This window comes from Astatotilapia calliptera, chromosome 16 (genome assembly GCF_964374335.1).
Source record: "Astatotilapia calliptera chromosome 16, fAstCal68.1, whole genome shotgun sequence".
In the NCBI taxonomy this organism is placed as follows: domain Eukaryota; kingdom Metazoa; phylum Chordata; class Actinopteri; order Cichliformes; family Cichlidae; genus Astatotilapia; species Astatotilapia calliptera.
The window spans coordinates 32094634-32121179 of NC_137437.1; the positions used below are offsets into that span (position 1 = coordinate 32094634).

At 40.5% G+C, this 26546-nt stretch overlaps 1 protein-coding gene and 1 long non-coding RNA gene across 2 annotated transcripts in view; one reads left to right on the forward strand and one right to left on the reverse strand.

The window, feature by feature from the left end:
• col5a2a (collagen, type V, alpha 2a) overlaps positions 1-26546 on the forward strand; it is a 42955-nt gene that overhangs the window by 6547 nt on the left and 9862 nt on the right. Inside the window, exons 2-40 of the mRNA XM_080290531.1 lie at positions 13984-14205; positions 14737-14756; positions 14857-14889; positions 14985-15017; positions 15292-15345; positions 16228-16320; positions 16413-16484; positions 19298-19342; positions 19433-19486; positions 19642-19695; positions 20170-20223; positions 20313-20366; positions 20561-20614; positions 20708-20752; positions 21039-21092; positions 21183-21227; positions 21567-21620; positions 21724-21822; positions 21915-21959; positions 22045-22143; positions 22271-22324; positions 22423-22530; positions 22736-22789; positions 22925-23023; positions 23129-23182; positions 23286-23384; positions 23481-23534; positions 23928-23981; positions 24067-24120; positions 24239-24292; positions 24759-24803; positions 24887-24985; positions 25075-25182; positions 25311-25364; positions 25597-25650; positions 25822-25875; positions 25985-26038; positions 26143-26250; positions 26476-26529. Coding sequence (XP_080146657.1) covers positions 13984-14205; positions 14737-14756; positions 14857-14889; positions 14985-15017; positions 15292-15345; positions 16228-16320; positions 16413-16484; positions 19298-19342; positions 19433-19486; positions 19642-19695; positions 20170-20223; positions 20313-20366; positions 20561-20614; positions 20708-20752; positions 21039-21092; positions 21183-21227; positions 21567-21620; positions 21724-21822; positions 21915-21959; positions 22045-22143; positions 22271-22324; positions 22423-22530; positions 22736-22789; positions 22925-23023; positions 23129-23182; positions 23286-23384; positions 23481-23534; positions 23928-23981; positions 24067-24120; positions 24239-24292; positions 24759-24803; positions 24887-24985; positions 25075-25182; positions 25311-25364; positions 25597-25650; positions 25822-25875; positions 25985-26038; positions 26143-26250; positions 26476-26529 — 2597 coding nt within the window. The remainder of the gene's footprint in view (positions 1-13983; positions 14206-14736; positions 14757-14856; positions 14890-14984; positions 15018-15291; positions 15346-16227; positions 16321-16412; positions 16485-19297; positions 19343-19432; positions 19487-19641; positions 19696-20169; positions 20224-20312; positions 20367-20560; positions 20615-20707; positions 20753-21038; positions 21093-21182; positions 21228-21566; positions 21621-21723; positions 21823-21914; positions 21960-22044; positions 22144-22270; positions 22325-22422; positions 22531-22735; positions 22790-22924; positions 23024-23128; positions 23183-23285; positions 23385-23480; positions 23535-23927; positions 23982-24066; positions 24121-24238; positions 24293-24758; positions 24804-24886; positions 24986-25074; positions 25183-25310; positions 25365-25596; positions 25651-25821; positions 25876-25984; positions 26039-26142; positions 26251-26475; positions 26530-26546) is intronic.
• LOC145420969 (uncharacterized) lies at positions 15989-17471 on the reverse strand. The gene is made up of 2 exons (XR_013902216.1): positions 17335-17471; positions 15989-16892 (listed from the first exon to the last, which is right to left on the reverse strand). It is a non-coding gene; the product is annotated as an uncharacterized LOC145420969 (long non-coding RNA).

A 26546-nucleotide genomic window follows, 5' to 3' on the forward strand; every position in this document is an offset into this window, starting at 1 on the left:
GAGGGTGACTGAATGGTGCTACATGGGTTACAGGGGTTAGCAGTGTGGCCTAAGACATGCTGTTAACAACTCGTTGGACAGCTGACTTCACAGTGAAATGCCTCATATATGAGCAGTGCTTTGAGGTACTTTTCTGTCCAGGTGGTCATAAAACTGCAGCAGCTGCAAATACTGCAGATTACTGCGTTTCACTGAAAACAATCATATTAAATTGTACGTTACACAAAATTGTTATGGAAGCTTTTTTTTTCTGAATGCCTTGATTCAGTCAGATTACATAATTTGGAGTTAATTTAATTTATTTGCCATAAAACTACAAATTCAGAACTGATTTCAGCAGTTGCAGTAGAGAATGAAGCCAGAAAAGGTACCAAGGTCATTAGGATCATTTTCTCATTGGCAGCTAATCTCACTTCAGGAGTTGACCTCCTGTTGGCCATTAGAATGCAGGCATTTCCACACTGGATTCACTTTTTCAGATCTGGCAGTCATGTGACACAAAAAGCTTTCACACGTTGCACTGGCCCAGTGAAATTCTGATACACAGGAAACAATTTCTTCAAATTACTGCTGCTCATGGTGGTCCTACAAGCTGCTGAATCATTGGGTACACTTAGTTTTCCACAGGATTGCAGGGACTCCTGTGGAAAACTTCTTTTTCACATATGTTTGTACAGAACATTTGTATTTAAGTTAGTTTCAAAGACAAAAGTACTGCTATAAGAACTCGTCAGCAGTATCATATTATTAAGTTTTCTTGGTGTTGACCAGCAAGAGTGCTAATAAGCATGTAAGGAATTCAGAATTAGACTGTTAGCAGCTGGAAAATGTCCACCATCTCAGACTTTTACGAATCGATTACAATCTTTCTGGTGTTTTGTCAGGCCGAGTGGATTTTAGCACTTTAATGTGAGGGCCAAACTGAGCTCCTCTTCTACTGGATTTTGATTTGAATGTTAAGAAGAGTTCCAGCACACACAGGGTTTGTATTTTCTAATCATCCCATCCAGATCCCATCAGAGGGTATGGTTTTTATTGAAGTGTCGTCTATGATTAAAGTCATAGTTTGCTCAGCAGATGCATGGACTATCTGGGAGCAGCAATAGAAACCAAGAAGACTTGCTAAGTGTTGGCTGCAGAAAAAAGTAAGACTGATTGGACTAATAAAATTCTGCCTATTTAAGACTTTCTTTGTTTCGCGACATTTCTTCTTTGGGCTTTTATGTGAAGAGCTCACAGCAGGTCCAGAGGGGTAGTGAGTTTTTTTTTTTTTTTTTTTTTTTGGTAAAAAAGAAGGGAGCATTCTGTTAACACAATGTGAAGTCTGTGCCGGCCACTGGCCATAATGTCCAGCCAGTGTTCCCAAACAGACGCGTCTCACATCGAGCCAGACCAGTGAGATGTGGAAATGTCTGCTTGTTGTCGGTGACTCATCGCCACCATTTAACCTCGATGGTTTTAGCAAATGGGTGAAATGCTTTTGCAGAGAAGTTGCCAAAAGAGACAAAGTTAATGAGAATGAATTAAAGTGGTGAAGCCAATGTTAAATATTGGAAAAAAAAATAAAAAATCTTTGCTGTATTCTTAGTGTCAGCCAGGAGCCTTTACGCATGAACCGTCTTTATTGCTTCACCATTCAGCTGTTTACAGCACATTGAGGAAAGTTAGTATATTTCACCCAGAAGAACAACAAACTCACATGCTGGCGTGGTAATTTACTCCGTGCTAGCTTTGAAATTATTTCCATATGAATAACATTAAAACTGCCATTTTGCATTTTTGTAACGCTTCAAATTAAAAAGAAAAGCAACGCAAACACAAAGGCTGGTGTGGGATACCCGGGTAATTCACGTGTTAGATATTTTCCGCTCAGGTTTCACTTGATCAGCCGTATGAGATTCAAACAAACAAAGGTTTACACAGCTTGAAGTCTGCTGTGCATCACGCCACTCTCTATTTACTTTGGCTACATAAGAGCACTAAGTGGAGGCTTTGAGCCTTTTTTGAGTTTTATTCAGTTGCATGTTCTTTCTTGTTTCTGAGCTTTTTTTTTTTTCCTGGTGTGGCACAGTGTTTAAAGAGAAGGGAAGGGGTAAGCTTTAAATACAGAATCTTTTCATTGTAATTTTATATCTACAGTACTAGGAGAGGGGCATTGAGGGGGGAAGAAAAGTCCTGGCACAGCTGCGGATCAGAGAGGAAGGAACAGAGAGTAGAGGAGGAGGAGTCAGGGACAGGGGATAAGAAAGGGAGTCTGAAAAGAGAGCGAGAGAAAAGAAAGAGGTGAGAATGTGAAAGGCAGAAGAAGTGAGAATGAGGGGAACCCCGGAGGATTGTTTGGGACATGTGATCAACAGCAGATACCTCCATGTGTATGTCGCAACAGACTCCAGTTTAAGAGTTAGGATAAAGGAATTTCCTCTAGAAAAGTGGTTGTTGTTGTTGTTAATTGTGATTAACGATCTGAAGACAAAACAGATTGAGACAGATGAGATTACTGCAAATATGTTCTTTTTCATAACGGAACTGAAAAATTGGTCAGCTGGTGATTTGTTCCACATCTGTAAAGCAAAACACTTCATTGTAATTTTATCTGGAGGGAGACCGCCTTCGAGATTTCTGCAACTCACAGCTGTCTATGACATATTGGATAAAGTATGCATCTGTTACTGATAGAAGGGAGGGCTTTAAGCAAACAAACTGCAGCAGAACTGCCCAGAAGTGATTCGCTGCTAGTGAAAAACGTTTTTCATTGGTTGATGCAGTTTTTGGTGTTTTGCCATAATGTCACAAGGACCTGGGTGGGAATATTCCCTTCATACTTCTGTCATTAGAGAAAATGGGTCACTGTGAAGTGTATCTCAGAGCATTTGCTTCCGAGTAGATTGAACAATAATCTTTTTGTCAGTCAAGATCTTCAAAAACAGGAGAACATTTCATGTGCGTCGTCCTTTAAAAATTAGAGTCATGCTGCTCATATACAGTTTTTCTTATCTAAGACTCTTTTGGCAAGACACGTGCATGCCAGAACTGAACCCAAGGGGTTATTAGCAAGTATTAGAGGTTCTGATTGGTTGAGAGGTTTGGATTCAAACTCAGTAACTGCACAGTTTAATATAGTTTAATCAAACATGTTTTAAATGTATGTAAAATCAGCTTTAGCTTGGGTTACTTGTTTAACCTTCAACTACAAAACTATACCCTCTTCATTGAGCAGATTTGATAATGCAAATTATGCATTGTGCAACTATGCACATTTAATTCAATCAAAAAGCAAATAATAAAAATCGGCCTTGAATGAGACTTTAACATTAGCCACAGTTAAACTGGTGTTTTGTACCCATGGGATGGCCGCTGAGCAAAAGGAGCCAGCACCACAATGTGACCAAAACATCACAGAAAATGAACAGATGTGGCAAAATCACAAGTAAAAGTGAAGGAGTACAAAGAAGGCGCATGTGCATATTACGGGATGCCACAAGGGTCAAGCTCAGCCACAGTCCTGCCTCTTTAGCTGATCTCAGTGATAGCTGATGGATAAACAGATTTACGGACATTCAACATGTTAAAAATATGAAAGAAAACCAAAATGTGTTTTCCAGACAAGTATTAAAATAATAAGTAGAATAAAGCAGAATAACACTTAATAACTTAAAAATCATATAGTAACAAAAACACATACATGAACTGATAAAGTGCAGATGGAAACTCATGGCACTGAGTCCACTCAGCCTTGTTGTACGGGCGTTGAGGCTACGCAGGTTCATGGTCTGAGTGGGAGGGGCCTCTCATGATGTCCAGTAGCCTGATTATGTATCTGTCAATATAAATGCCCTCTGAAGATTTTCACCATTCTTTACAGCACCTTCTTGTCAGCTTCAGAGACAGCCCATGTTGTCAAGAAGCTCTGCAGATTTTCATGCTGTGTTTGTCTTAGTATCATCTGTTGTCACAGATTTCTGCTCAGATCTGTCTATAGTTTCTCTTTTCCAGTACTGAAAGTTACCAGGGCTGTGAAAGCGTCAATGCCTTGCACACCAATTGCTGTCTACCTAGAAGGTTCACATGAATGGAGAAGACAGAACTTTGGAGATTCAAAAACATATTTTAAGATGTTTAAAGGGAAAAAATAAGATCAGTCAATATACAGAAATCAATAGCTAAATTTAAAAAGGAGCTTCTGCCATCAAAGTGTATAAAAGGCTTCATAGAAACTCAGTGCAGATTTCAGTTATCCTTCCAAGAATGCTTTAATTTACCTGTTGTTGAATAATTATAGTTATTCATTTATTTGCATAACCAAACCCAGACAGTCTGGCTCCAGCAATTTCATAGATACAACCTTCTGGAGACAGAACCATGTGGCCAGTCCTGCCTTGACCTTATCACCCCTTTTTGTCTGTGCCTCCAAAAATGCAAACTGCAGTAACTTCAAGGGCTTCATTTGGCAATAAAGAGAAAGTGATAAATTCTGTGTGTCGCCCCTGGGCTTTCAACTTGAGTGATGTCACAACAGGAAGGCGGCCTTGTGCTGACCCCCGTCTCCCTGTGCTCGCTTATCTGTCCGATCCTAACAGTGGTCCAGAAAATTACGGTTTCTCTCTCCAGCAACAGATATGGTTTGTACCTGCAAGGAGCCGATCACTGGAAACAAACTCTGTGATTTCAATAACAGATGACTCGAGGAAGTACTTGGAGTACAGCTGAAATAGTTCACATGAATGAAGTCATGGTTTCCATTTCGGAGATAATGCTGAAATAATGTTGGATCAATTTTATCTCAAAATGTTTTGGGGAGGTTTTTGGCCTAAATGTGGGCTCAGACAGTGTTTTCCTTACAGATGCAGATACAGATCTCTGCTTCCAAAACCCCCACAAAAACATCTTCCATAACAATGACTGTTTGTCTGATTCTTAGGGCTGGAAACCATTAGTAAAAGTGCATTTCTGTTAATACAATAACGTCACATTACTTTAAAACAAGGTTCCTCCAGCAATGTTTTGAATAGATGATGACTGCACTGAAAGCCTTTAGAAAATGCTGCGGCTTTTAAATTTGCTAACATAATCACTTCCATGTATTTATCTAAAAGTCCTCAAACTTTCATTTTAAAGTGAAAAGGGATTGTGAGGAAAGTCACTAAATGGCCTGGAATTTGTGTTGAAAATAAAACTAAGCAGGACAAAAAACAGGAGTGTGGCAGAAAGTTCATAAAGATACTGTGTCCTTTGATAGGGATAAGGGTAAAGAAAGGGAGATTGGAGAGCTTGAGGGGGGATATGAGAAAACACAGGCTAATGCGAAGGGAAAAGTGGGATTTAAAATGGAGCCTCCGGCAGCTGCGGGGTTTGAGGAGAGGATGCAGCGTCCTTAAACTGCTGTAGCGCAGAGGTCAAACAAAATGTGGACGCAATAAATCTCTCTTGCCTTAGGGCTTGCTGCTTCTCACAAATGCAGAATCCCTTGTAAAAAGAGAGAGGAAAAAAAGAAAAGCCTCAAAGCTCTTCCCCACCTGAAGAATGATAGTGTCTGGACATGTGCGTTCCATCTTTTAGCATTTACAAGTCAACATGTGAATTATTGGAAGTGTTTCAAGATGAGATGCCCTTGAAATGTTGCACATATACCAGCAGCTTTGTGCAAAAACACTGTTGCTGTTTTCTGACTTTTATGCATGTGACCAGCTTAACTATGTGCTGCCCACATTCATCCGTGTTCTTGCATTTTGAAAACGATGCAAAGATGAGGGAGAGAGAGGAGACAGGCATGTTATGCGAGCACCGCAGTCTGCACATGAAAATGCAAACAGATGGGTGAAAATGATGTGAGCTGAGGACAGCGTATTTAAAATTTCACAGCGCGGATTTAAAAACTGAACTGTTGTTTAACCCCTACAGTGGTGTCTAACCATGCAGATCATTCTAAATGAATTTTTTTATTGGTATCATCTTAATAACAGAGAAATAAACATCAAGAAATCTATAAAAAAAGTCAACAGCATCATGTTTTTCTCTGGACTTCTTACCTCTATAATAGACTGTAGGTAAAAGATGGTGACATCAGACCAGGTCACATGGTTTGTGACCTACTGCTTTAAAGCCGTTTTGGTTGTGGTTGTTTTTTGTGTTGTTGGGTTTGTTTGTTTTTTCTCGGAGGATTAGAGGTGTCAGCTAATTTTACTCAATTTACTTAGCAAGGTGCATTGGCAGACTGGGTAGGTGTATAAACACAGACGTCCTAATTAGTGCTAACAAATAATTAAAAAACAAAAACATTCAGACGGACTTCTCGGATGGTCATATTATCCATAGTATTTCTGGCTAATATGACAGCATAAACATGAATGAGAATCTTGAACAAGCCGAGTTGATGCAGGTCAGACAGTGACCGACCACCTGTGTCTGCATACACCTCTCAATCAAAGCAGCCACACATTTTATCATGCAAAATTTTAAACCTTAATATGATTTACATGAGGTTATTAAAGTTAATTTCTTCTTTAAAGTTGTACATTTAAAGAAGAGAGTCTGGATATCAACTCATTTTTGGACGCAGCCTGGAGTGGTCATTTTGGGAACAGCAGCAGAGTTTGCCATTTGGAGTCACTCTAGATGTCTGAAGTTCAAGTTGTTGACATTAGCCCATTTCAAATGCAGCAGTAGTTGAATATTTGACCATGAAAACCGATCTTGACAGTGTGTCATGCGAGAAAAGATAGTTTCCTCTTTGCCCTACACAGACCTGCTGGTTTCATCTGGCAGTACTTTTGGTCTATTTAGTTGATAACAATATCACAAAACCAAAACCTCAGTAATTCTCACAGATAACAAATGGCTAAGTGACTCTGCCAGACATCAGACCGTAATGGTTAAACAGTCCAGTCATTTGCTTTTCAGTTAAATGTATATAGAAAGAAAAGTGCCTCTATTACAGTCATAATATAATCCACATTGAAAGAGCGCTGGGGTATGCTACCAATTTATCAGAGTTGGCAAGTACAGTATTCATCCATCAAGGAGGAGGACGAGGCTAAATCATCCAGAAAAAGGCTCACCCAGCACTCTCTGCTTCATTAAATCCTTTTAATCAGAGGTTTATTAGACAAGTTGCTTGTAAATAAATTGCTCTGGCAGCTGAACCAAACCTTGTAGTGGAACTAAAGAATGGAAGAAGAGCATTAAGAAAACAAGCCAGATACAAATTCTGCACTATTTCATTTGAGTCACAGCTACAGTATCTTGTAGTTGTCCAAATTCCAGAGTGCACTTTGCTAGCATTTGGTTTGCACAAACACAAAGGCCTCAAACACTAGCTTTCTTTGTATTCACATGTTTTAATCAGACATCGTGAACAAACTCTGCTGGAAAGAAATTTCCTCTCAGTCATTTTGAGTATACAATCCAGAGTTTATTCCAGCACATCTGGCTGTATGTTCAGTTGATGTAAAACACCAGGGTGCTCTGACCCCTTGTATAAGTTAACTGCCTGCTCTGGTAAACTGGAATGTTTGACATCATCCTTTTTCTTTTGCAGCTTACCTGCTCTTATGAGGACAAACCACAACTATTTATTTATATTAACACATTTGAAAAATCTGGTGAAAAAAACAACTGTTTGTGGCAGTCCGATAATAGTTCCATATACCCTTGATTGTATTTTCGGTGAGGACCACTTTAGTCAAAAGTCGATTCTTATTCCATATGACAATGTGTGCCTTGGGCTTCTGCGTATGCTGGAAGCCTAAGGCATACATTCCTGACTTCCATGTACAAACATGAAGCAACAGTAAGACTCGCCATGACAGAAAAGGGAAAAAAGAAAAAACTATCACTGACAAAGAAAAGGGTTACCATGCAGACCTGTGAAGTATTTGCACTTAAATGATCGTGATCAGCAACGATGAGTGTGAGCACCTCTGTAAAAGGCATTTTGCTGATCTGGAGGATTCGCGCGTGTGTTAATATAATTCCACAATCTGTCCAAGGATGAAAAGGAGTAGCTGGGTTAGTGGTGGGTTGCAAAATGGCTTGCAGAGGCAACTGCAACAGAGGGCAGACTAAAGCAACTGAAATGCTGGGTCCTATGTGAAATTTGAGAAATAAGTTTTATCATCTAAGACATCAGTTCATGTGGGCTGGCAGTGTGATCAGCTTTTATCAGCTAATGTACCATGGCCGACCTAAACTAACATTAGGTACAGTTCGTTTTTATGCAGTGTGTTATAATTAGCATCAAGAATAAATGCCTCAATGTTTTACATATTTGATCATAAGTCCATTATTGTCCATAATAACTATTCTGTAATATTTTAAGTACATCCACAAGTGTTTGTGTATTTTCTTTAGCTTGATCAGTGAGCAGCTGGAAGCATCCCGAGAGGACATGAAAACCACATGTTTGACAGGGTGCAAGGATTAAGTGGAAGATTTAATTTAAATCAAACAGCTACACCTCGCAAGGTCTAGAGTCACTTCAAGACTTTGTTGTGCATTTTCACATCCTAATAGCAAGAACGGCCTGTCGGAATGCATCCAGTAAATCTGTCCCCATTCTTATTTTTTGCTTTATCTTTAAATTATAGTCGGTATTTCACAGCAGAAGTCAATGCAGGCAGTTTCAGAGTCATCAGTCAGTGAGATTTAAGACTTGGAACATTAAGAATGATCACACGGTTTGATGGATTAAACATTGATGCTTGTATTCCCGAGTGTGTTGGAATAAATTTGTCTAAATGATAGGTTACGTACTGCACAATGTTGCCATGTGCAATCAGACATCTGCAACATATTTTGATGCAGAAAAGCAAAAATAAACAAAAGAACCTATGTGGTCACGGAGTAAACTGAACATAATCATACTTAGAGCCACAGTATAAAACAAAGACAGACCAGAACACTAATGCTCATTAAGAAATGCAATCTGTTTGGAGTCAGTGTGAGAACACTGCATTGCACTGTTTTTCAAAAGAAGTTAAGAATTCTTCTGATAAGGAGCCAGAAAAAGATAGCCCTTCAGTTGACCTTTGACACTGACCTCAGCAAGAGCCTCAGACTGTGCTGCTGAATCCAAGTCTAAAAACTTCACTGTTTAGCAACTTTCATTTTATCATTCTCAACAGCTTGAAGTCCTGTAATTATAAAGAATTCTCACTCTTGAGCACGATTTCTGTTGTACAGCATAATTATCTCATTATGATAATGTGCCACAAAGACACAAAGGCACACGACCAGTTTGATAGAAGCGACCCCTGCAGCAAACTTAATTAAAACTGAGAAAATGCCACAATGTAAACTCAGTAAATTGCAAATTCAAATTTCCAGCTCTGCCATGGATATGTAACATAAGATGGAGATGAATCCAGTCTAAGGCAACAGAAGCACAAGACATAAAGACAAGGAGCGGGTGATGTGTACTTCAGCAGGACCACAATCGTCCACTGACTGAACACAGGAAGGGAACAGCTCATAGCTGCGGTTGCCTCTTTAAAAGGAAGAGCCAGTGGAGACGGGGGCCTGCTGATGGAAAAGCCTAGACATGCAATCATTTTAACTTTCCTGGCCCGAGCTTCCTACCCCTCCCTCGAGATTCAGAGCTTTGTTTGTGAAAGCCGAGGTGAAGAGCATGTTCAGACTAGAGTGTTTCTTCAGCTTTCAAGCCCTGTCAGCATCATACGGTAAATCGTGCACACTGCTGAATATTAAACAGACAGGATGCCTTTTTCTGATGTGTTAAAATGCTAGAGGAAATAAAAGAAGGTAGATTGAGGTATAATCACAGGGTGTCGAATCACGTTGCAGCAAAGCACTGTTGACACGAGAGCCAAAACATTGGGTGTCCTTTTTTTCTTTTTTTACCTATTATGACTCCAGCTCTGGGCTGGGATGGCAAATACCTCAGTCAGTGTTTGTGGAACAGCAACTTTAATGGACAACTTTATCAGTGGACAAGTCGCAGGTTGACCTAAAGGCCATATGCAGCGGGAAGATTTATGTTTGGCCTCGACACTCTGGGCTTTTAGAGCAAGAAAGCACAGCTGCAGCAGAGCCACCCCTCAGCAGCTGTAACTCATCTGCATCTGGATGAGAAATCATAGTTACAGTCCTCATGGTATAAACCATGTCAGCTACGGCAAGTTACTCTGACTGAAAAGAAGGGCTTGTTCAGAACAAAATGTATGATTTTTATAAACTTAACATCAACTGGAAACTATCTTTTAGAAATTAGATGATGCTGTGACTGTCAGTTTAGGCCCTGTACTCATTATTGTTTTTCTAAAAGAGATCAAGGATCCACTTTTAAATGACTCATCATTTCCATAAGTTCATTTTCTAACCCCTCCATTTCTGGCTGCCATAGCTTCTCCCCAAAAGCAGTGTGTTATGAGTGCTTCCATATTAGCCAAGGAAAATCCATAAACTATCCCCTTTTTTTTTCGTTACTCACATCTGCCAAGTACATCACAAAGTAGCTTTCCCAGGTTTTCTCCTGGTGGTTGGTGCGCGTCATGACTTATGAGAAAGGATGTCGGGTTATCTGGCCTATGTCTGGTGAATGATACTAAATGATAGCAGCAGTAGACACGTGAGTCATGTTGAAAAGATCCAGACTCCATGTTTTAAACCAGGAGAGGAAACCGTCTGCCCTGTTAGCTGACTAGTGGAAAGTACAGATCTAGAAGTAGAAAGGGAGCATGCCTTTTCACCGATGTCACAGTCAAACCGTGGCGTCTGTGGAAAAGTGCAGAACCTGCAACGAATTAGCTGAAAGGAGGGGAAAAAGTGACCCCCCCCCCCCCCCCCCCGACTTCCCCCCTCTTCCTCGGGGCTTGCGGTGGGGTAGTAAAGACCACTCTAAAAACCACACTTCTCTTCCAGTAAATTTCAAATTCTCCCAACACGCAGTGTTTGAAAACTCTCAAACCTGCGCAGGAAAAATTGCTCCCCAGCTCTGTGGCCAACAGCTCTGCCAGACATCCCTGGTTTTATGTCTCTGTATTGAAATGCACTGACGGTACACACAAATTACCTCCAATACCTTTGAGATAACATTTACCTGAATGGAAATTCAACAGAAGCTTGTCTGAGACTTCACGTCAAACTGAATCAGTTAGAAAGAGTTTCTAGTTTGATCTTGTGAAACTGAATACAAGAATGTTTCATTTGAAAAACAGACAAAGTTTTAATTCCAGATATTGAGATCCATTGTTCAAATAGTTCCAAGAAAATGAAGAAAAATGTTCCATGTGAAGTATTGCTTCTCATTTTGGAAGACCACCACCACAGTGTGGGATATAACTGGCTGTTGAGAGGCAGGAAATTTTATTTTTGCACTATGTGTGTTGTTAGTGTCGTCAAATACTTTGTGGTCGATTGAACAGCGACATCTGAGAAAACATACCTTCGGGGTGTGTTTGCTAGTTGGAGTGTTGATCCCCTGTGTGCACAGTTGGTTAGGAGAAACAATCTATGGGTGATGGCTGTTGTACCTCGAGGTCATTTGTACTAGCCTATCATGTCTGGCTGAGTGTGCCTCTTTTTTAAATGTAACTGATGTAACTATGGAAAAAATACCAGATTAAGTTCAAAGTGCCCAAATTATGTTTTGGGGTTTTTTTTGCCATCTTTAAAGTGGGGCTTCAGAGCTTTCTTCCATTACTAAATCTGGGATTTAAATAATCCCGGGACAGCGAAACAATGGATGTGCAGATGCCATTTTTCTTTTGCTAAAAATATCTCAGTCATCAGCAAAGCAAACCAACTGTTAGCACATTACTTGGCTAATGTTGCTAACATTACCATTAGATTTCATTGTGTGGGTTTTTTTTTTTTTTTAAATAATCAGAATTGTGGAAAATTGAAGGCTGATTTGAAAACAAAGTAATTTAATAATTCTCTAAAGGATACAGATGAAAGTAGATGACAATGCTACTAATTTAAGAAACAGTAGCACCACTCACTGATTATATTGTACACTGTGTAATTTAATAATTTTTTAAGAAGTCTTTGATGCTAGTTGAAACATGCATGGTTAAACTGCAGTTTTGTCATAGCCCTAACTATGCTCATAAACTCAAAGACTAGAGTTACGACACATAACCAATGTTGCCTTGACAGAGACAGGAGAGGATTACATTATACCAAAATCAGTAAAGTAAAGTAAGGATGCTATTGCAAAAAACCCCTGGGATTTCTTTTATATTTTTATTTTTTAAAAACTCTGTTCTTTTGAACCACAAGAACACATAACATAGATCTGCACCTGCTTTCATATTGTATATATGTAGTTCCAGCAGTCATTTGTGATAAAATATATAACTAAAGTAATATCAGCTGGTAGGAAAGAAAACAGCAGCAGTAGTACAGTGTAAAGGGGGTCATTCCACACCATTGTCTGAGATATTACCCAAATCACTGCTTCCCATCCTTGTGAGATTAGATGTAATGAGCTTAAGAGTGTCTGATTACACGGTGCATTTGTACAGAATCCAAGTCCGATTTCAAAGGTCCCAATGTTGATGGTGGATTGTTGAAGAGTTAAGCAATACTCATATTCTCAAGCTATCATTAACTTGCGTTGATCTTGTAAGGAGAATCTCAACATATCTCACAGATATGTTGAGGGTCTCTTCATTTCGTCACAGAAGGTTCGGCTGCTGGACTGCACTGATAGCCATGACTGATCTATTATTAATGGAATTCCCGAAAATATGTTTTTGTTTTTAATTACTTGATTTATCATTTTATTGAATTCTTTGACCATTTTTTTATTAACCAAGTTGAAAATCTATAGTGATTTTTTTTTTTACTGCCTTCAGATATTCATCTCTACATGACTTCTGAAGAATGTTACTTCACATAGAATCAAATGTTGGTACATATGGAACAATGTTTTTCTATTTGATCCTCAAATGTCATCATAGGTGTCAAATTTTCATACTGATCTGACTATAACAAATATAGAGATCATAAAACTGTTTCATGTAAATGCCATGAGATGTTCATTAAAGAGCATCTCAATGTGTACTTCACATAATAAGCCACGTTTTACTTTAGTTTATTGGCATATTTCAGTCTTCCTGTACATCTGTGATGACAAATACATGTGTGGAAAATATATTGAGAACTACAGAAAAGCTGAAAGAATGCGTGAAGTGCCACTCTGATTTGCGTTTGAGTCACCTCTTTGCAACTTCCTGCATCCTGCAGCTGGGTAACCGGACTTACCTGCTGTCTAAAGCTTAGAGCTGCCACCTGCTGTTCGTATCAGGAACAGGTAAAGGTTTCAGAGCGTCTGCAGACCTGAAAGACCTGGGCTCATGTTTACAGAACGTGCCAGATGTCTGTTGAAGCCAGACAAACCACATCTACATTTCTTTCTCTTTTTTCTGACCAGAACTCTTTTTTTTATATTATTTATTAATATTTGGGGGGATTTTTAAGAATAACAGTTGGTATTTAGCTGGCAGCATGGTGCATTATTATTGAATAAACAGTTGTTTGTTAACTCATAAAGCAATCTCTGAACTAAATTGAATAATTGGCTTTATGGGAGAAACTCATAGGTGGCTGCAGGTTTTTCTCTTTTGAAAAAGAGTCAAATTTCTGAGACGCTGCTTCTGGAGGAAATGATCTCATGTCTAACTGCTGGAGACTTTACCCCGACAGCGAATCACGTTTTCCAGACCCTTTTTTCCCCTCTTACAGTGTGTGCAGAATATGGTGGAAACCTTGTTTGTACATTTAGAAGTACACATTGAGCCATCCTGACCTTATGAGCAATGAATATCAGGATAGGCCACAGCGTACGGTTAGGTGTTTCAAAACCAAGATTTTTTTTCCCACTGCAATCTTCATTATTAAAATGCTTTGTTAAAAGAGGATATCTTCAATTCAGCAATTTCTCTACAGCGTCCTATTATAAAACAAGAGCTGTTCTTCAGTGGTTTTGTTTTGTATTCAACTGACACAAATTCCACCTTCCAGGAGATGACATGGACTGCACGGCAGACGGCCAGGTGTACACAAACAGGGACATCTGGAAGCCAGAGCCATGCCGGATCTGTGTTTGTGACAACGGGCAGGTCCTGTGCGATGAAATTCAGTGTGACGATCTGAGTAACTGTGAGAAGATGTACATCCCAGATGGCGAGTGCTGCCCCGTGTGTCAGACTGACTCATCAAGCAGCGGTGGGACGGGGAGTTTTGGTGAGCCTGAACCTTTTGTCTGTGTTTGTGGAATTGAAGAAGAATGTTTTTTATTTAATCTGGTTTTTTAGAAGACACGGTGATTCAAAGAAAGGCCTTCTCAGATCTTTATCACGCTTTAACACAAATTTAATCCCAAAGAGAGGGCAAGAAATTAAACAGCATCGATTAAATAAACCTTCCCTACCATGTAGTTCAAAGCTTTCAGAAATAAAAGCTATAACAGCAGATTGTTTGGGTTTTTTAGTTTTGACAGGCTGCCAAATAATCTACTGAGATGATGTATGAATTACTGCTGCCAGCAGCCTGCTGCACATCAGTAGCCTCACACTAAGAATGACTGACAACCGATTAATTGTTTTACTCGTCTATTTTGCTTTTGACTGACCTGCGTGTTTATCCCATAATGATTAATGAATTTCTTTGGAGCTGTTTCAGTATATGCTGCCTACTGAGTTGTTACACTGATGATTTGTCTGCATATTCCTTACATGTTTCTTCCTTACAATTTTTCTATGTTTCCTCCTATAGATGGGGGTAGAATTTACAAGGTAGGCCAGTTTTGTGATCCTATACTTTATGTTCGCTCTGACTTCCACTGTCATGTCGTGTGAGTCTGAAAGTTGTTGTCACTTCTTATTGTTTGCGCAGGGTCAGAAGGGAGAACCTGGAGATGTTCCAGTTGTGAGTGTTTCCTACATTTAAACCTGCTTAACTGACAATTTTAAATCCAAAAACGTAGCAGGATGAAACTGATGTGTTTGATGATTTCCCTGCAGGTGACTGGTATCAGAGGCCGCCCTGGACCTATGGTGAGCATCTTTTTTTCTTTCTTTACCGGCAGGATTTACCAAAAAGAACATTGCTAATGTTCATCCACCACAGTTGACACTAGATGGCATGAGAGGACAGCCGCATCCTGCATAACTTCACCTTAAAAGGAGGTCTACACAGCAGGATAGGCCTCCAGTCAGCTGGGTCACGGTGGCAATTCAAGCCGTGCCAAGCGTGCTCATTGTTTTGATGTTACTGCAGAAGTGTCAGGGTCAGATTTTTTTTATTGATTCTTCTTGTCTATTCTGACAGGGACCTCCCGGCTCACCAGGAGAAAGAGGATCACACGGACCCAAAGGAAGGCCTGTAGGTCACATCAACAAGCATTCACAGACAACTTAAGAACAGAATATAAAAAGCATGAAGATAGGAAGATAGAAAATCTGACCTTTTCCTGTTACCAGAGCATCACATCCTTCCTCATTTTTTTCTGGCAGGACCTTTAGAGAACACGTGGGTTTGCACAAAATAACAAACCACAGTAGTATTTATTACCTTAATCAAGACAACGCCATCACTTTATTGTGTCTTTCTCCATTAGACTACGGCAACACTAACAATATTTATCATCTTGCATCATATGCAAGCTATAAATAAGGACGTCATGTCTGTATTATCGGTTTGAAACACCCACTTCGCTATAATTCACATGACATTTGAGCTTTTTCATTACTGGGTCATGAGAATGGATCCTCACTAACTCACTCAGCTTAAAGCCCATTCGGTTCAAGGACAAGTGACTAACGGTCAAAAAGTGATGTAATGTGGAAATTTGATCTATGATGTGCTTAGCAAGCAAAGACGTGGCAGCATGATGAATGAATGTGCTCTGCTTGGTGGAGTTTCAGCAGAGTTGAGGGCAGCATTTTGCTGGTGATTTATTAATACATAACCAATGGTTTTCCTGTTGCACACGCTTTACAGCTCGCAGTTCATAAACAAATGAAAATTAAGTTTAGGTACATCTGTTTTATTATTTTCTTATTGAAGTCAGTGACATGTTCTAGAACACCTTCTGGCTTTACTAACTAATTGATTGGTCTTCATTTGCATCTTTACAATAAAATCCAAATAAGAGCTGAAACCCACTGCTGAAAGGAATAAATCAATATGTGTGTAAATCAGTGTGAGCAGTTTTAAAAATACCTTTTAAAAAGTAAATTAAACTCTCTCTCGTTTACTCTCCAGGGAATACGGGGCCCTCAGGGCTTTGACGGCGAGCCTGGCATACCAGGTCAGCCTGGTGAACCAGGACCTCCAGGGCATCCATCACACCCAGGGGTGAGCCAATAAACAGAAACACTAGAGTTTAAACTGCAGGCATCCGTGTCAAGCCTTACATGGTAAGCTAACCTGCAGTGTTTTACCTGCAGGGCCTGGGAGCCCAGATGGCTGGAGTGACTGACTCAAAAACAGGACCCATGGCCATGTTGAGTGGCTCCAGGGTAAGAGCATGACAGCACTAATATGGACCGACCTTAACTGGATGTTTAATTAAATCCTTCAGCTGAAAAGCACCAAACTGACGCACCTATTTATCTCAAGAAATTAGCTTTGTTCCTGAGTGGATAACTTTTTTTCCCCACTTGAAGCTTTGGCAGAAAACTTTGGCACCAGTCTAGAACAGGTGTTCTCATTTCTTGGAGTTTCCCTAATACGTCTAGTACTTAATTAAATAAAGCTCCAAGCTCCAATAAAGCTCCTATGTTTTGCTAATTATGGATAAAATATAATTAAATAATGGTGTTATATTTTCATTAACTCTATTACTTTGCAGTTCCACATCTTCTGTGAGTTCCTTCGTCTTTTCTGTCTCACTCTGTATCTCCCTCTTGTTCAGTCTTTGGCAGTTTCTAAAAGAAAAATGAAAAGAGCCACTTTTGAAATTTCTTTTCACTTTGGGTTTGCAGCCTGTCCAAACAATGTGACCTGCAGGAATTAAGATATGAAAAGATGTGGTTAAAATGCATGTGTGTGCTGTAAACTTTGTCATTGAATTATGAAATAGTGCCTCTTCAAAGTCATAAAAAGGTTTAATTAAATAAACCTTCTTATGGCAAAAAGTTGATCATTAGTCACTTTATTCAGCGTTTCCAGAGATGCATATGGTGCATATTTTATTAAGCACTTTGACTGTTCACCGTTGCATTTACGCCAATACTGAAAGGTCAGAGTTCACATATTGTCTTTGTATCATTTAAAGTCCGCCCCATGTCAGTTTGTCGTTTTGCTGTAATGCTCCACTTTGATCCCAATAATAGGAGAAGACAACAAGCTAATGCTACTGTTACTTACTTGTGGATTAGGGCTAATTTATGTTGATGCATTGGGGTCAGTTTCCTTCTGCAGCAACGACATCAAGAGAAGCAATAGGGATGCCATTCACTTCCATAACGTCCACTATGGATTCTGTCTTATTTGCAGAGAGAATAAAGTCATGAGAACAACCATAACAGCAAGATACTGAACCCCAAGTTGCTCTGCATTCGTTGCAGTATGAATGTGTGTGAATGTCAGATAGTAAGCATATAGAAAAGAAGCGCTTGTATCAATGCCTGAATGAGGCATGTTGTATAAAGTGCTTTGAGTGCTAGAGTGGAGTAGAAAAACATTCCATAAGAAGCAATCCATTTATTAACAGCTCAAACACAAACAGAAGCGCACTTTGATCTTCACATACGCTTACCTCCAGACAGGCTTCAACAAATACAACACTAAGTAGACCTGTCTGCAAAACTTTGCACTGCACCAGTGCAATGCGATGGTGGAGCTTTGATTTACTTCACATTTCGGGTGCAGTTGACTAGTCAGCAGCTGATTAAACATGTTAAACGTTGATGATGAAGAAACACGGTGAGCACAGAACTGGAGCTGGTCCTCTCTGAGTCTTCATGTCAGCAGCATGTTGCGCCCTCCCCCGTTTTCCCACAGTGCATCCTGGCGTTCTCTCTTCCTCACCAGCAGCACCTCCTGTTTCCTCCTCCTCTGCAGGCACCTCCGCTGCTTCTGTGTCTCCTGATCCTGAATGTTTAAAATCCAGTAATGCACCCTGCCTCGGGTTGTTTCCAGTACTCTCTCGCCTCACTCTCTGCAGGTGTTCACCACCCCCTCCCAGGAGCAGCCCACGAGCTTTGCCGTGTCAGAAACACTCAGAAACAATCAGAAACAATCTTGCCCTTATCAACCTCACTCAGCGAGTCCCTTTTCCCCGCTTTTCCCCTGCTCTGCTTACTAACCCCACACCTCCAGGTCTGTTGTTCGCTTCCTCAGTGAAGGGCTCAGGGAAGAAATCCCAGCCTCCTGGAACATCCCATGCCTGCGTGTGAGCAAACAGGAAGTCAGTTGGCGGGAATCTCATTTGAGCATGCTCTCTGTGGACTGTCTGCGCCTTCACTCTGTGAAAAAGATTTAAAAAAAAAAAAAGTCAAAATATGTGGAGCAAATTGAACTGGGCTTTCTTCTAAATATTGTTCTTAACTAAGCTTTTCAATAACTGCAGATATTTTTAGAAAAAGTATGAATCGATGGCCGAAGGAGTAAAACCTCCTGACTAGAAAGCCTCCCAGTAACTTCAAATGGTTTTGAGATGAGCCCCTGTTCTTTATTGTGATACAAGTTATAATTTATTATCTAATTATAATCTTTTATCTAATGTTATTACCCAATTCATATGTAAGTTAATAAACAAAGTAAATTAAGTACTACTTCCCAAAACATTATGCTAATTAAACATAAAGATTACAACTTTATGAGGTTTCACACATTTTTGTGTTTCCTGAACAGTTAATGAAACAAATCTATTTCATTATTTTATATCTTTGTTATTTTTTTATTGTATTTCTTAACACTTAATGTCTGTTAGATATTTGTCTTGTTTAACTTTCATTTTCTTAAGTGTTGCAAATACCTAAATAAATAATGACAATAAAAATGAGTGTGTGCTTGTGTCTCCTAATTTGCATTTGGTCATTTAGATGAGTTAGCAGGATATATATGTAAATGATATTTAGATCTGCAGTAAGTAAATTATATAGAAGACTTTACAGCAGCATGATCTCGCTATAGAAACAGCTACTGTTTCTGTGCACACCCACAGAGTGTCTACTATCACATAGGTGTCATAAGTATCTCTGTGAATGGAAGTAATTCACTTGATTTTTAACTGCTGCAACAAAAAAGACGAACATAAATAGATATATTAACTTAATAGTTTTTGAATAAAACACATTTAACTGATCTGACGTTGTCTTTGTTTCAGGGAGAGAACGGAGCAAGAGGACCTCCTGGGCCGAATGGATCACCTGTAAGTTTGCAACATTTTTATTAATACTGGAGTGGCATTTTATTATTTAGTAGTTCTTCCTGTTTTGAATGTTTTATCCTTCATTTTAAGGGTCAAGCTGGACCACAAGGATCTCCTGGAGATGTTGGTGATCCTGGACATATGGTACTCTAACTTCAAGCATGCATTTTCTCTGTTCCTATATTTTCATTTACTTAATGTTATTTGATTTTTTTGTTTTTGGTAAGCTGCTCATTAGAGAAAATTTTGCTGTCAGAATGATGGGCTGTTGCTGAGTGTTTGCAATCTGTGTTTGTCAGGGTTCACCAGGGCAGAGAGGACCTGAGGGCCCTCCGGGGAAGCCAGGTGAAGATGTAAGTTAGCTTTGAGATGTTTGTCTGCCTCGACTTGTGAAACTTTAGAGAATTAAAAAAAAAAAAAAAAAAAACGATTGTACTTTATTACGGAAATTGATCATTTCAGTAGAAGGGGGCAAGGTGAGTGGCCACCATTTATACAAAAGGTGGCTTAAAAGAAAGAGGAAAGGAAATAAACTGGCGATGACAGAGAATGAACTGAGAATCTGCAGGAAGACTGATAAGGATCATTTGGAATTGAATCATGCAAAGTGCACAAATTAAAATGTGGAGTTGGAAATGAATAATATGGTTCCCCTGTAAAGGTATACATGCTTTGATAAATTACAAAATAATAAAATCTGTCACTTTAGATGTTTATAGGTCTTACACGGTACACCTCAAGCACATTAGAAGCACCAACAGAAACACAGAACCCAACATAGAAAGACGTTTTACAGTCTAATGTGAAAATGTCATTTCCCCACACAGGGAGAATCAGGCAAAGCAGGAAATAGTGGAGAAGTTGGATTCCCTGGATCAGCAGTAAGCTTTAAATTAATAAAAATTAAATCCTGTGCTTTTTAAAATGATTATTATTAGAAAAAACTAATAATGTTCTACTGTGGTTTTAGGGGCCTAGAGGATTTCCTGGAACACCTGGGCCTCCAGGCCTGAAGGGTCACAGAGTGAGTAATCCTTGTTAGAAGCACTTTAAAACAAGTACCAGTGGTATGATGATGAAGTGAACTGACTTCACTTTGCTTTAAACTCTGTCATTCACTTTCTCCATGTTTCCTTAAGAGTAAAGTCAGTGTGCTTAGCCCAGCTCTGCATACACAACATAAAACAGTATGTGAGTCTTTTTCTATCTTATTAACAGGGCCACAGTGGACCTCTTGGACCAAAAGGTGAAACTGGAGCTGTTGGATCCAAGGTATAACTGATGTCAAATCGACGGTCTGTCAGTTTGTGCCACTGGTGGATTAGATGGTTCCCATTAAACACTTTGTTTTGTGTCTTTTTGCAGGGTGCCACAGGGCCCAGCGGTCCAATGGGAGCACCTGGACCTATGGTAAGCTATTCTTAAAGTTTCTGTTGCTTGTTTTTAGTCTCCACAGAGCCAGTAAATGCTCAGAAACCAAGTGACAGTAACAAATTGCCTGGAGCAGCCCCGTGCAAATGATGCAGTTTATTATTCTTTTAAGCAGGCGTGGACTTCAGTGTCGGCTGCTTTTGGATTCTGCTCTCATTTTGAATCAACTAAACATGTATTCACTTTCCTGTAACTAAAGCTTTTCACCTTAAACCTTTGCATAAATAAAAAGTAGGTGTAATTTATCACTCTCTGTGGATAACAGGGTCCTGCAGGGATGCCGGGCGAGAGAGGACGCCCTGGACCAGGTGGTATAGCGGTAAGGGCGATGACACCACCTGTGTGTGTGTATGTGTATATGTGTATATATTACTCTGACTTTTGAACCAAACTGATGTTTACCTTGCAGGGTAAGCGTGGTTCTCCTGGTAATATCGGGAAATCTGGTCCGATGGTAAGTCGCAATATGCTGTGTTTTACTTTTGTGAGTTTACTGTGCACCAAAAAGACTAGCATGACTTTTTGGAAATCCAAATTAGATGCTTAGGTTAAACTGAGGAAAATATATTTGGGTTGCAATCATCAGTCTTATTTTAAACATGTTTATGTGTTACTCCAAATAAACATATGTGAACTAGCCACATGAGCAATAACGGACACAGAAAAGTAGTGATACTTGCATGGTTGCTGTGCCCTGTTGTATGTCAGCAACCATTATGTTTGCATAATTTTAGATGTGAATTGGGTGATGAAGTTACAGTAACATCCTACTGTCAATACTCTTTCTTAACAGGGCCCCTTGGGTCTCAGTGGATCACCTGGATATCCAGGGGCCCCAGGTATGAAGGTAAGTAACAAAGAACATAGCTATTTGCTCTTTTATGCTTTCAAAGCCAAACATATCACTTTTATTGTTTATATTAATTGTTCTTGGCTTTTGTTTTCCACAGGGACAGCCTGGCCCCACAGGTGTCCGAGGTCCAGAGGGGGCACAAGGACAGAGAGGAGAGACCGGTCATCAGGGGAGACCTGGCCCCATTGGCATCAGGGTTAATTTCTTACTTTGTCCATACTTACACGCCACACTTTCACTTTTGCGCATTGATTTAATTTTCTAATTAGAGAGTTTCTATGTTCACAGGGGCCCATGGGAACAGATGGAGGCCCAGGTTCCAAAGGACCAGTTGTAAGTTAACACTTATTTACTCCAGGCTTGTTATTATTAAGACTAAGTGAAGTCACAAAAAGAAACACGTTTTAATTTCTTACAGGGTACTGTTGGTCCGCAAGGTTCAGGCGGCCATCTTGGACCCCGTGGCCCACCAGGACCTCAGGGAAGCACTGGTCAACCTGGGATCAAAGGACAACTGGTAAAAGGCCTCAGAGTTTGAACTGAATTCTTGCTTTTAACTGCCAGAGATTTTGTAAATGCTTAATGAACAGTAAGCTATCGCTTTATGTGCAGGAGACTCACATTTTTGCATTTCTGTGTCAAAGGGAGATGTTGGTGTTGGGGGATTTAAAGGAGAAGCTGGACCTAAAGGGGAACCGGTAAGATTCAGATCAAATAGTCAAACTGATGCAGATTGCATTATAAATCCAGACTTGCCTCTTACTCAGTCTTCTTGTTCCATGTGTTGATTTTCTAGGGTCCGCCTGGTTCCCAGGGAGTGATCGGACCTCAAGGTGAGGAAGGAAAGCGAGGACTACGTGGAGATCCCGGCTCTGTTGGGCCTCCTGGTCCTGTCGGTGAAAGAGTAAGCCTGGATTCTGCTTCCTACTCTAACACTCACCTTTCACGTAGTTCCTCTTCCAGGGCAGGAGTCAGCTCAGTAATTTGTTCACACAACTTTGCAGTTTGGGAAGTCAGAATTAAAGGCACATTAAATTATAGTTTCTGGGATTCTTCACTTTACTGATGTGGTTTAATATGCACATATTAAATCATCACTTCTCTTTCAGGGATCTCCTGGAAACAGAGGATTCCCTGGTGCAGATGGGCTGCCGGGACCAAAGGTACAGTTTGTTACCATAAATCATGCTATATATACATAATGATTACATTTGTGCTCTGAACACTTTATTTACTGGTTAACCTTTTGTTTACCGCTTGTTTACTTGCTTTAATCAGCAATTTTGTTTTGTCAAAAGGGTGCTCAAGGAGATCGTGGAATATCAGGCCCACCAGGACCAAAAGGTTCTCTAGGAGACCTAGGGCGCACAGGAGAACCTGGTCTACCAGGTGCAAGGGTAACACAAGAACTTGGCATTTTCCTTTTTGAGCTACAGTATTTCCGAAAGTTTCTCTTTATTGCTCTAACTTCCTATCCTTATGTTTTAAAACTTTTTCCACAGGGTCTTACTGGGACCCCCGGAGTTCAAGGTGCAGAGGGAAAACCAGGACCACTGGTAATTCTGAGTATTTGTATATTTTAATGTGTTTGAATCGCACGTACTGGAGTTTTCTTTAAAATTATGATAAATAACCAGTGTCGGTTTGTGTCATTTCAAGGGTGCCCCAGGTGAAGATGGTCGCCCCGGTCCTACAGGGCCCATTGGAAACAGAGGGCCTGCAGGAATCATGGGAGTCCCAGGCCCCAAGGGCTTCAGTGTAAGGCTGCAGCGTCTCTGAAGCTGTGCCCTAATAGTCAAGTCAGTCTAGTAACGTCATGTTCTGTCTCTAATTCAATATTTTTTACTCTTAAAGGGTGACCCAGGAAAGACGGGGGAACAGGGATCTGCAGGAGTGCCAGGTCAAAGAGTGAGTACTATTTTGAGTGCACAAGTGCTGAAGTACGGCAACAAAAAGTGCTCTATGATTAGTTTTAGACTTATTACAGTCAAAAAGTTGTACTTGGGGCCTTGTGCACTTACCTTTTTGATTATATGGCAGAAAGGGAAGGACCCCCAAATAACTTTCAGTGAGTAGCAGGATGATATGTCAGCATTAATGATAAACAGTTAAAAAATGTTTTTGTTGTTTTCAGGAATTGATAAAAAATATATATACTTGGATTTATTAGATCTTTCATGAGCACAGAAGTCATTATTAATGCAATCAACCTAAACCGAACGCAGGCTGCTAGGAGATGAAGGAGTGGATCCCCATCAGGTGTGTAATCGGCAGGATTTATAAGTGTGACTTTGTCCACAGGGTCCTCCAGGAAAAGATGGAGAGGTTGGGCCTGCAGGACCCCCTGGCCCACCTGTAAGTGTCGGATTACTATTTTTTAAAAACTTTTTTTTTTTTTATTATTGCTGTTGATTACATAGAAGTGTTTGTCCTCTAACAGGGTGTTGCAGGAGACAGAGGAGAGCAGGGACCTCCAGGTGAAAATGGCTTCCCGGTGTGTAATGTTTTTGAGGCACTGTAAAAGGACAGAAAGTTTTAAAACAGTTCATGGAGTTGGATTACTTCTGGTTCTAAATAATTTCTGAAAAATATCTTTTTTTGTGTGTTCTTAGGGTTTGCCTGGAAATCAAGGGCCTCCTGGAGAGTCTGGGAAACCAGGTGACCAAGTGAGTCCAACAAAAACTATGAAAGTAAAATGGTAAATGGCCTGCATTTATATAGCGCTTTTCTAGTCCATAGCACCCCGAAGCGCTTTACACTACATTCAGTCATTCACCCATTCACACACTGGCAATGGCAAGCTACATTGTAGCCACAGCTGCCCTGGGGCGCACTGACAGAGGCGAGGCTGCCGGACACAGGCGCCACCGGGCCCTCTGACCACCACCAGTAGGCAAACATGGGGTTAGTATCTTGCCCAAGGATATTTGGCATGCAGCCAGGAGGCAGCCTGGGATCGAACCACCTACCTTCTGATTAGTGGCTGACCTGCTCTGCCACCTGAGCTAGAGCCACCCCAAGTAGCCTTGAGTTATATCCAATACTAAATTATTATTGCAAAAGGTCTTGGATGAATTTAAATTTCATGTCTCTTTTGGACTGAGCATTAAAAATGTAGCTTTTTTCTTTCAGGGTATTCCTGGAGAACTTGGTCCTGTGGGTCAGATTGGACCGAGGGTAGGTGAACTGCATTGATTCCAACCAGTCCAAGCTGGAGTTTGACTATCTGAGACTCAACTGGTCATATTTGTTTTTTCTAGGGAGAGCGTGGAATTCCTGGGGAGAGAGGAGAACTGGGTCCAACAGGTCTGCAGGGACCTAAAGGAATTCCTGGTGCACCTGGTCCAGATGGGCCAAAGGTATTGTTATACACCATAATCAATGTATAACTCACAAGTCTGGAGTAGTTTGGGCCAACTCGTATTAACCTTGATGCTTGTCACTGAAGGGTAGCCCTGGTCCCACCGGTGCTTTAGGTGACGTGGGTCCTCCAGGTCTTCAGGGAATGCCAGGAGAGAGGGGCATCTCTGGTCCTCCTGGTCCCAAAGGTGAAAGAGTAAGTATGTGATCATCTTTGCAAAAATTGTAGTAGTCTTTTGCAGTGCTTTTAGCCTTAGTTTTTTTCATGACTACATTCCTCTTTAAAGTGGTTACAAAACTTTTTCATTTATTGTGTTTGTTCAGGGAGCAATTGGTGAGAAAGGATCTGAAGGGACAGCTGGGAATGATGGTGCAAGAGTAAGTGAAGCATCTTTGACTTGCTGCAAACACATTTAGTCTCAGCTCACCTGTGAACAAAGGAGTGTGACAGGAGCGTAAGCCAAAACTAAAGCTGTACCCATACAAGCTTAAGACTTGTCAATGCTTGTTGAAAGAAATCTGTTTGCTGACGTGACTGCACAAGTTTATGTTAATGATGAGTGATGGTGATGAGCAAAGATCCCCAACCACATTTCTTTCCTGTCAACAGGGAGCACCAGGTCCCATTGGACCATCAGGACCTGCAGGACCCAGTGGTGAGAAGGTAGAGTCCTTATGAAACACACATAAAGCACAAAAGCAGTTTGACAGCAGTAGGCCCACTGTTCTGGGAAGGAAACTCTTTGCCCCATGCTGCTTTTACACCAATAAAAATACTGGATTCTCAATAAATTCTTATCCAAATTATTGCAATAAACCTGTGGCTTCTTTACAGGGAGAACCTGGACCCAAAGGACCGTCTGGACCACCAGGATCCAGGGGAACACCTGTGGGTACACCTCACCAGTGTTTGCATCTTACACATTAAGTATTGCTTTATTGTGCTGAAACAAGGCAGCTCATTACAAAGTAATACAAACATTTATCTTGTGGTGCAGGGGTCGAGAGGTGACCCTGGTCCTATTGGTGCTGTTGGATTTTCTGGCCCCCCTGTAAGTACACTGAAACACTTTGCTAAATATATGCATGCCTTTGACAATGCCACAGGAGATAAAGGAGGAAAAGCATCTCTGCTAATATCATTTACACCTCACAGGGTCCTGATGGCCAACCTGGAGTAAAAGGAGAGCCTGGAGAGCAAGGCCAGAAAGGAGATGCAGGGTCTCCTGGGCCACAGGGCTTGGCTGGTGCCCATGGACCTCCCGTGAGTTGCAAAATAATGTAGTTGTTCTGACACATTTTTATTTCCAAAACCACTTATTTATTGCTATACATTTAGTTAATCCAGTTTGGCTGCGAGTTCTAAATAAGTGAGCTTTCACTTCCTGCTTGCTCCTCATTAGAACAGAATCTCTCAGTTGCACACATTTCCTGCATGCGTGCACTGAGAGATTATGTTCTAGTTAAATGTTGATATAATTTTTTGTAGGGGCCAGTTGGTGTTGCTGGCCTGAAAGGAGGAAGAGGAACACAGGGAGCACCGGTAAGATCCATTGATCC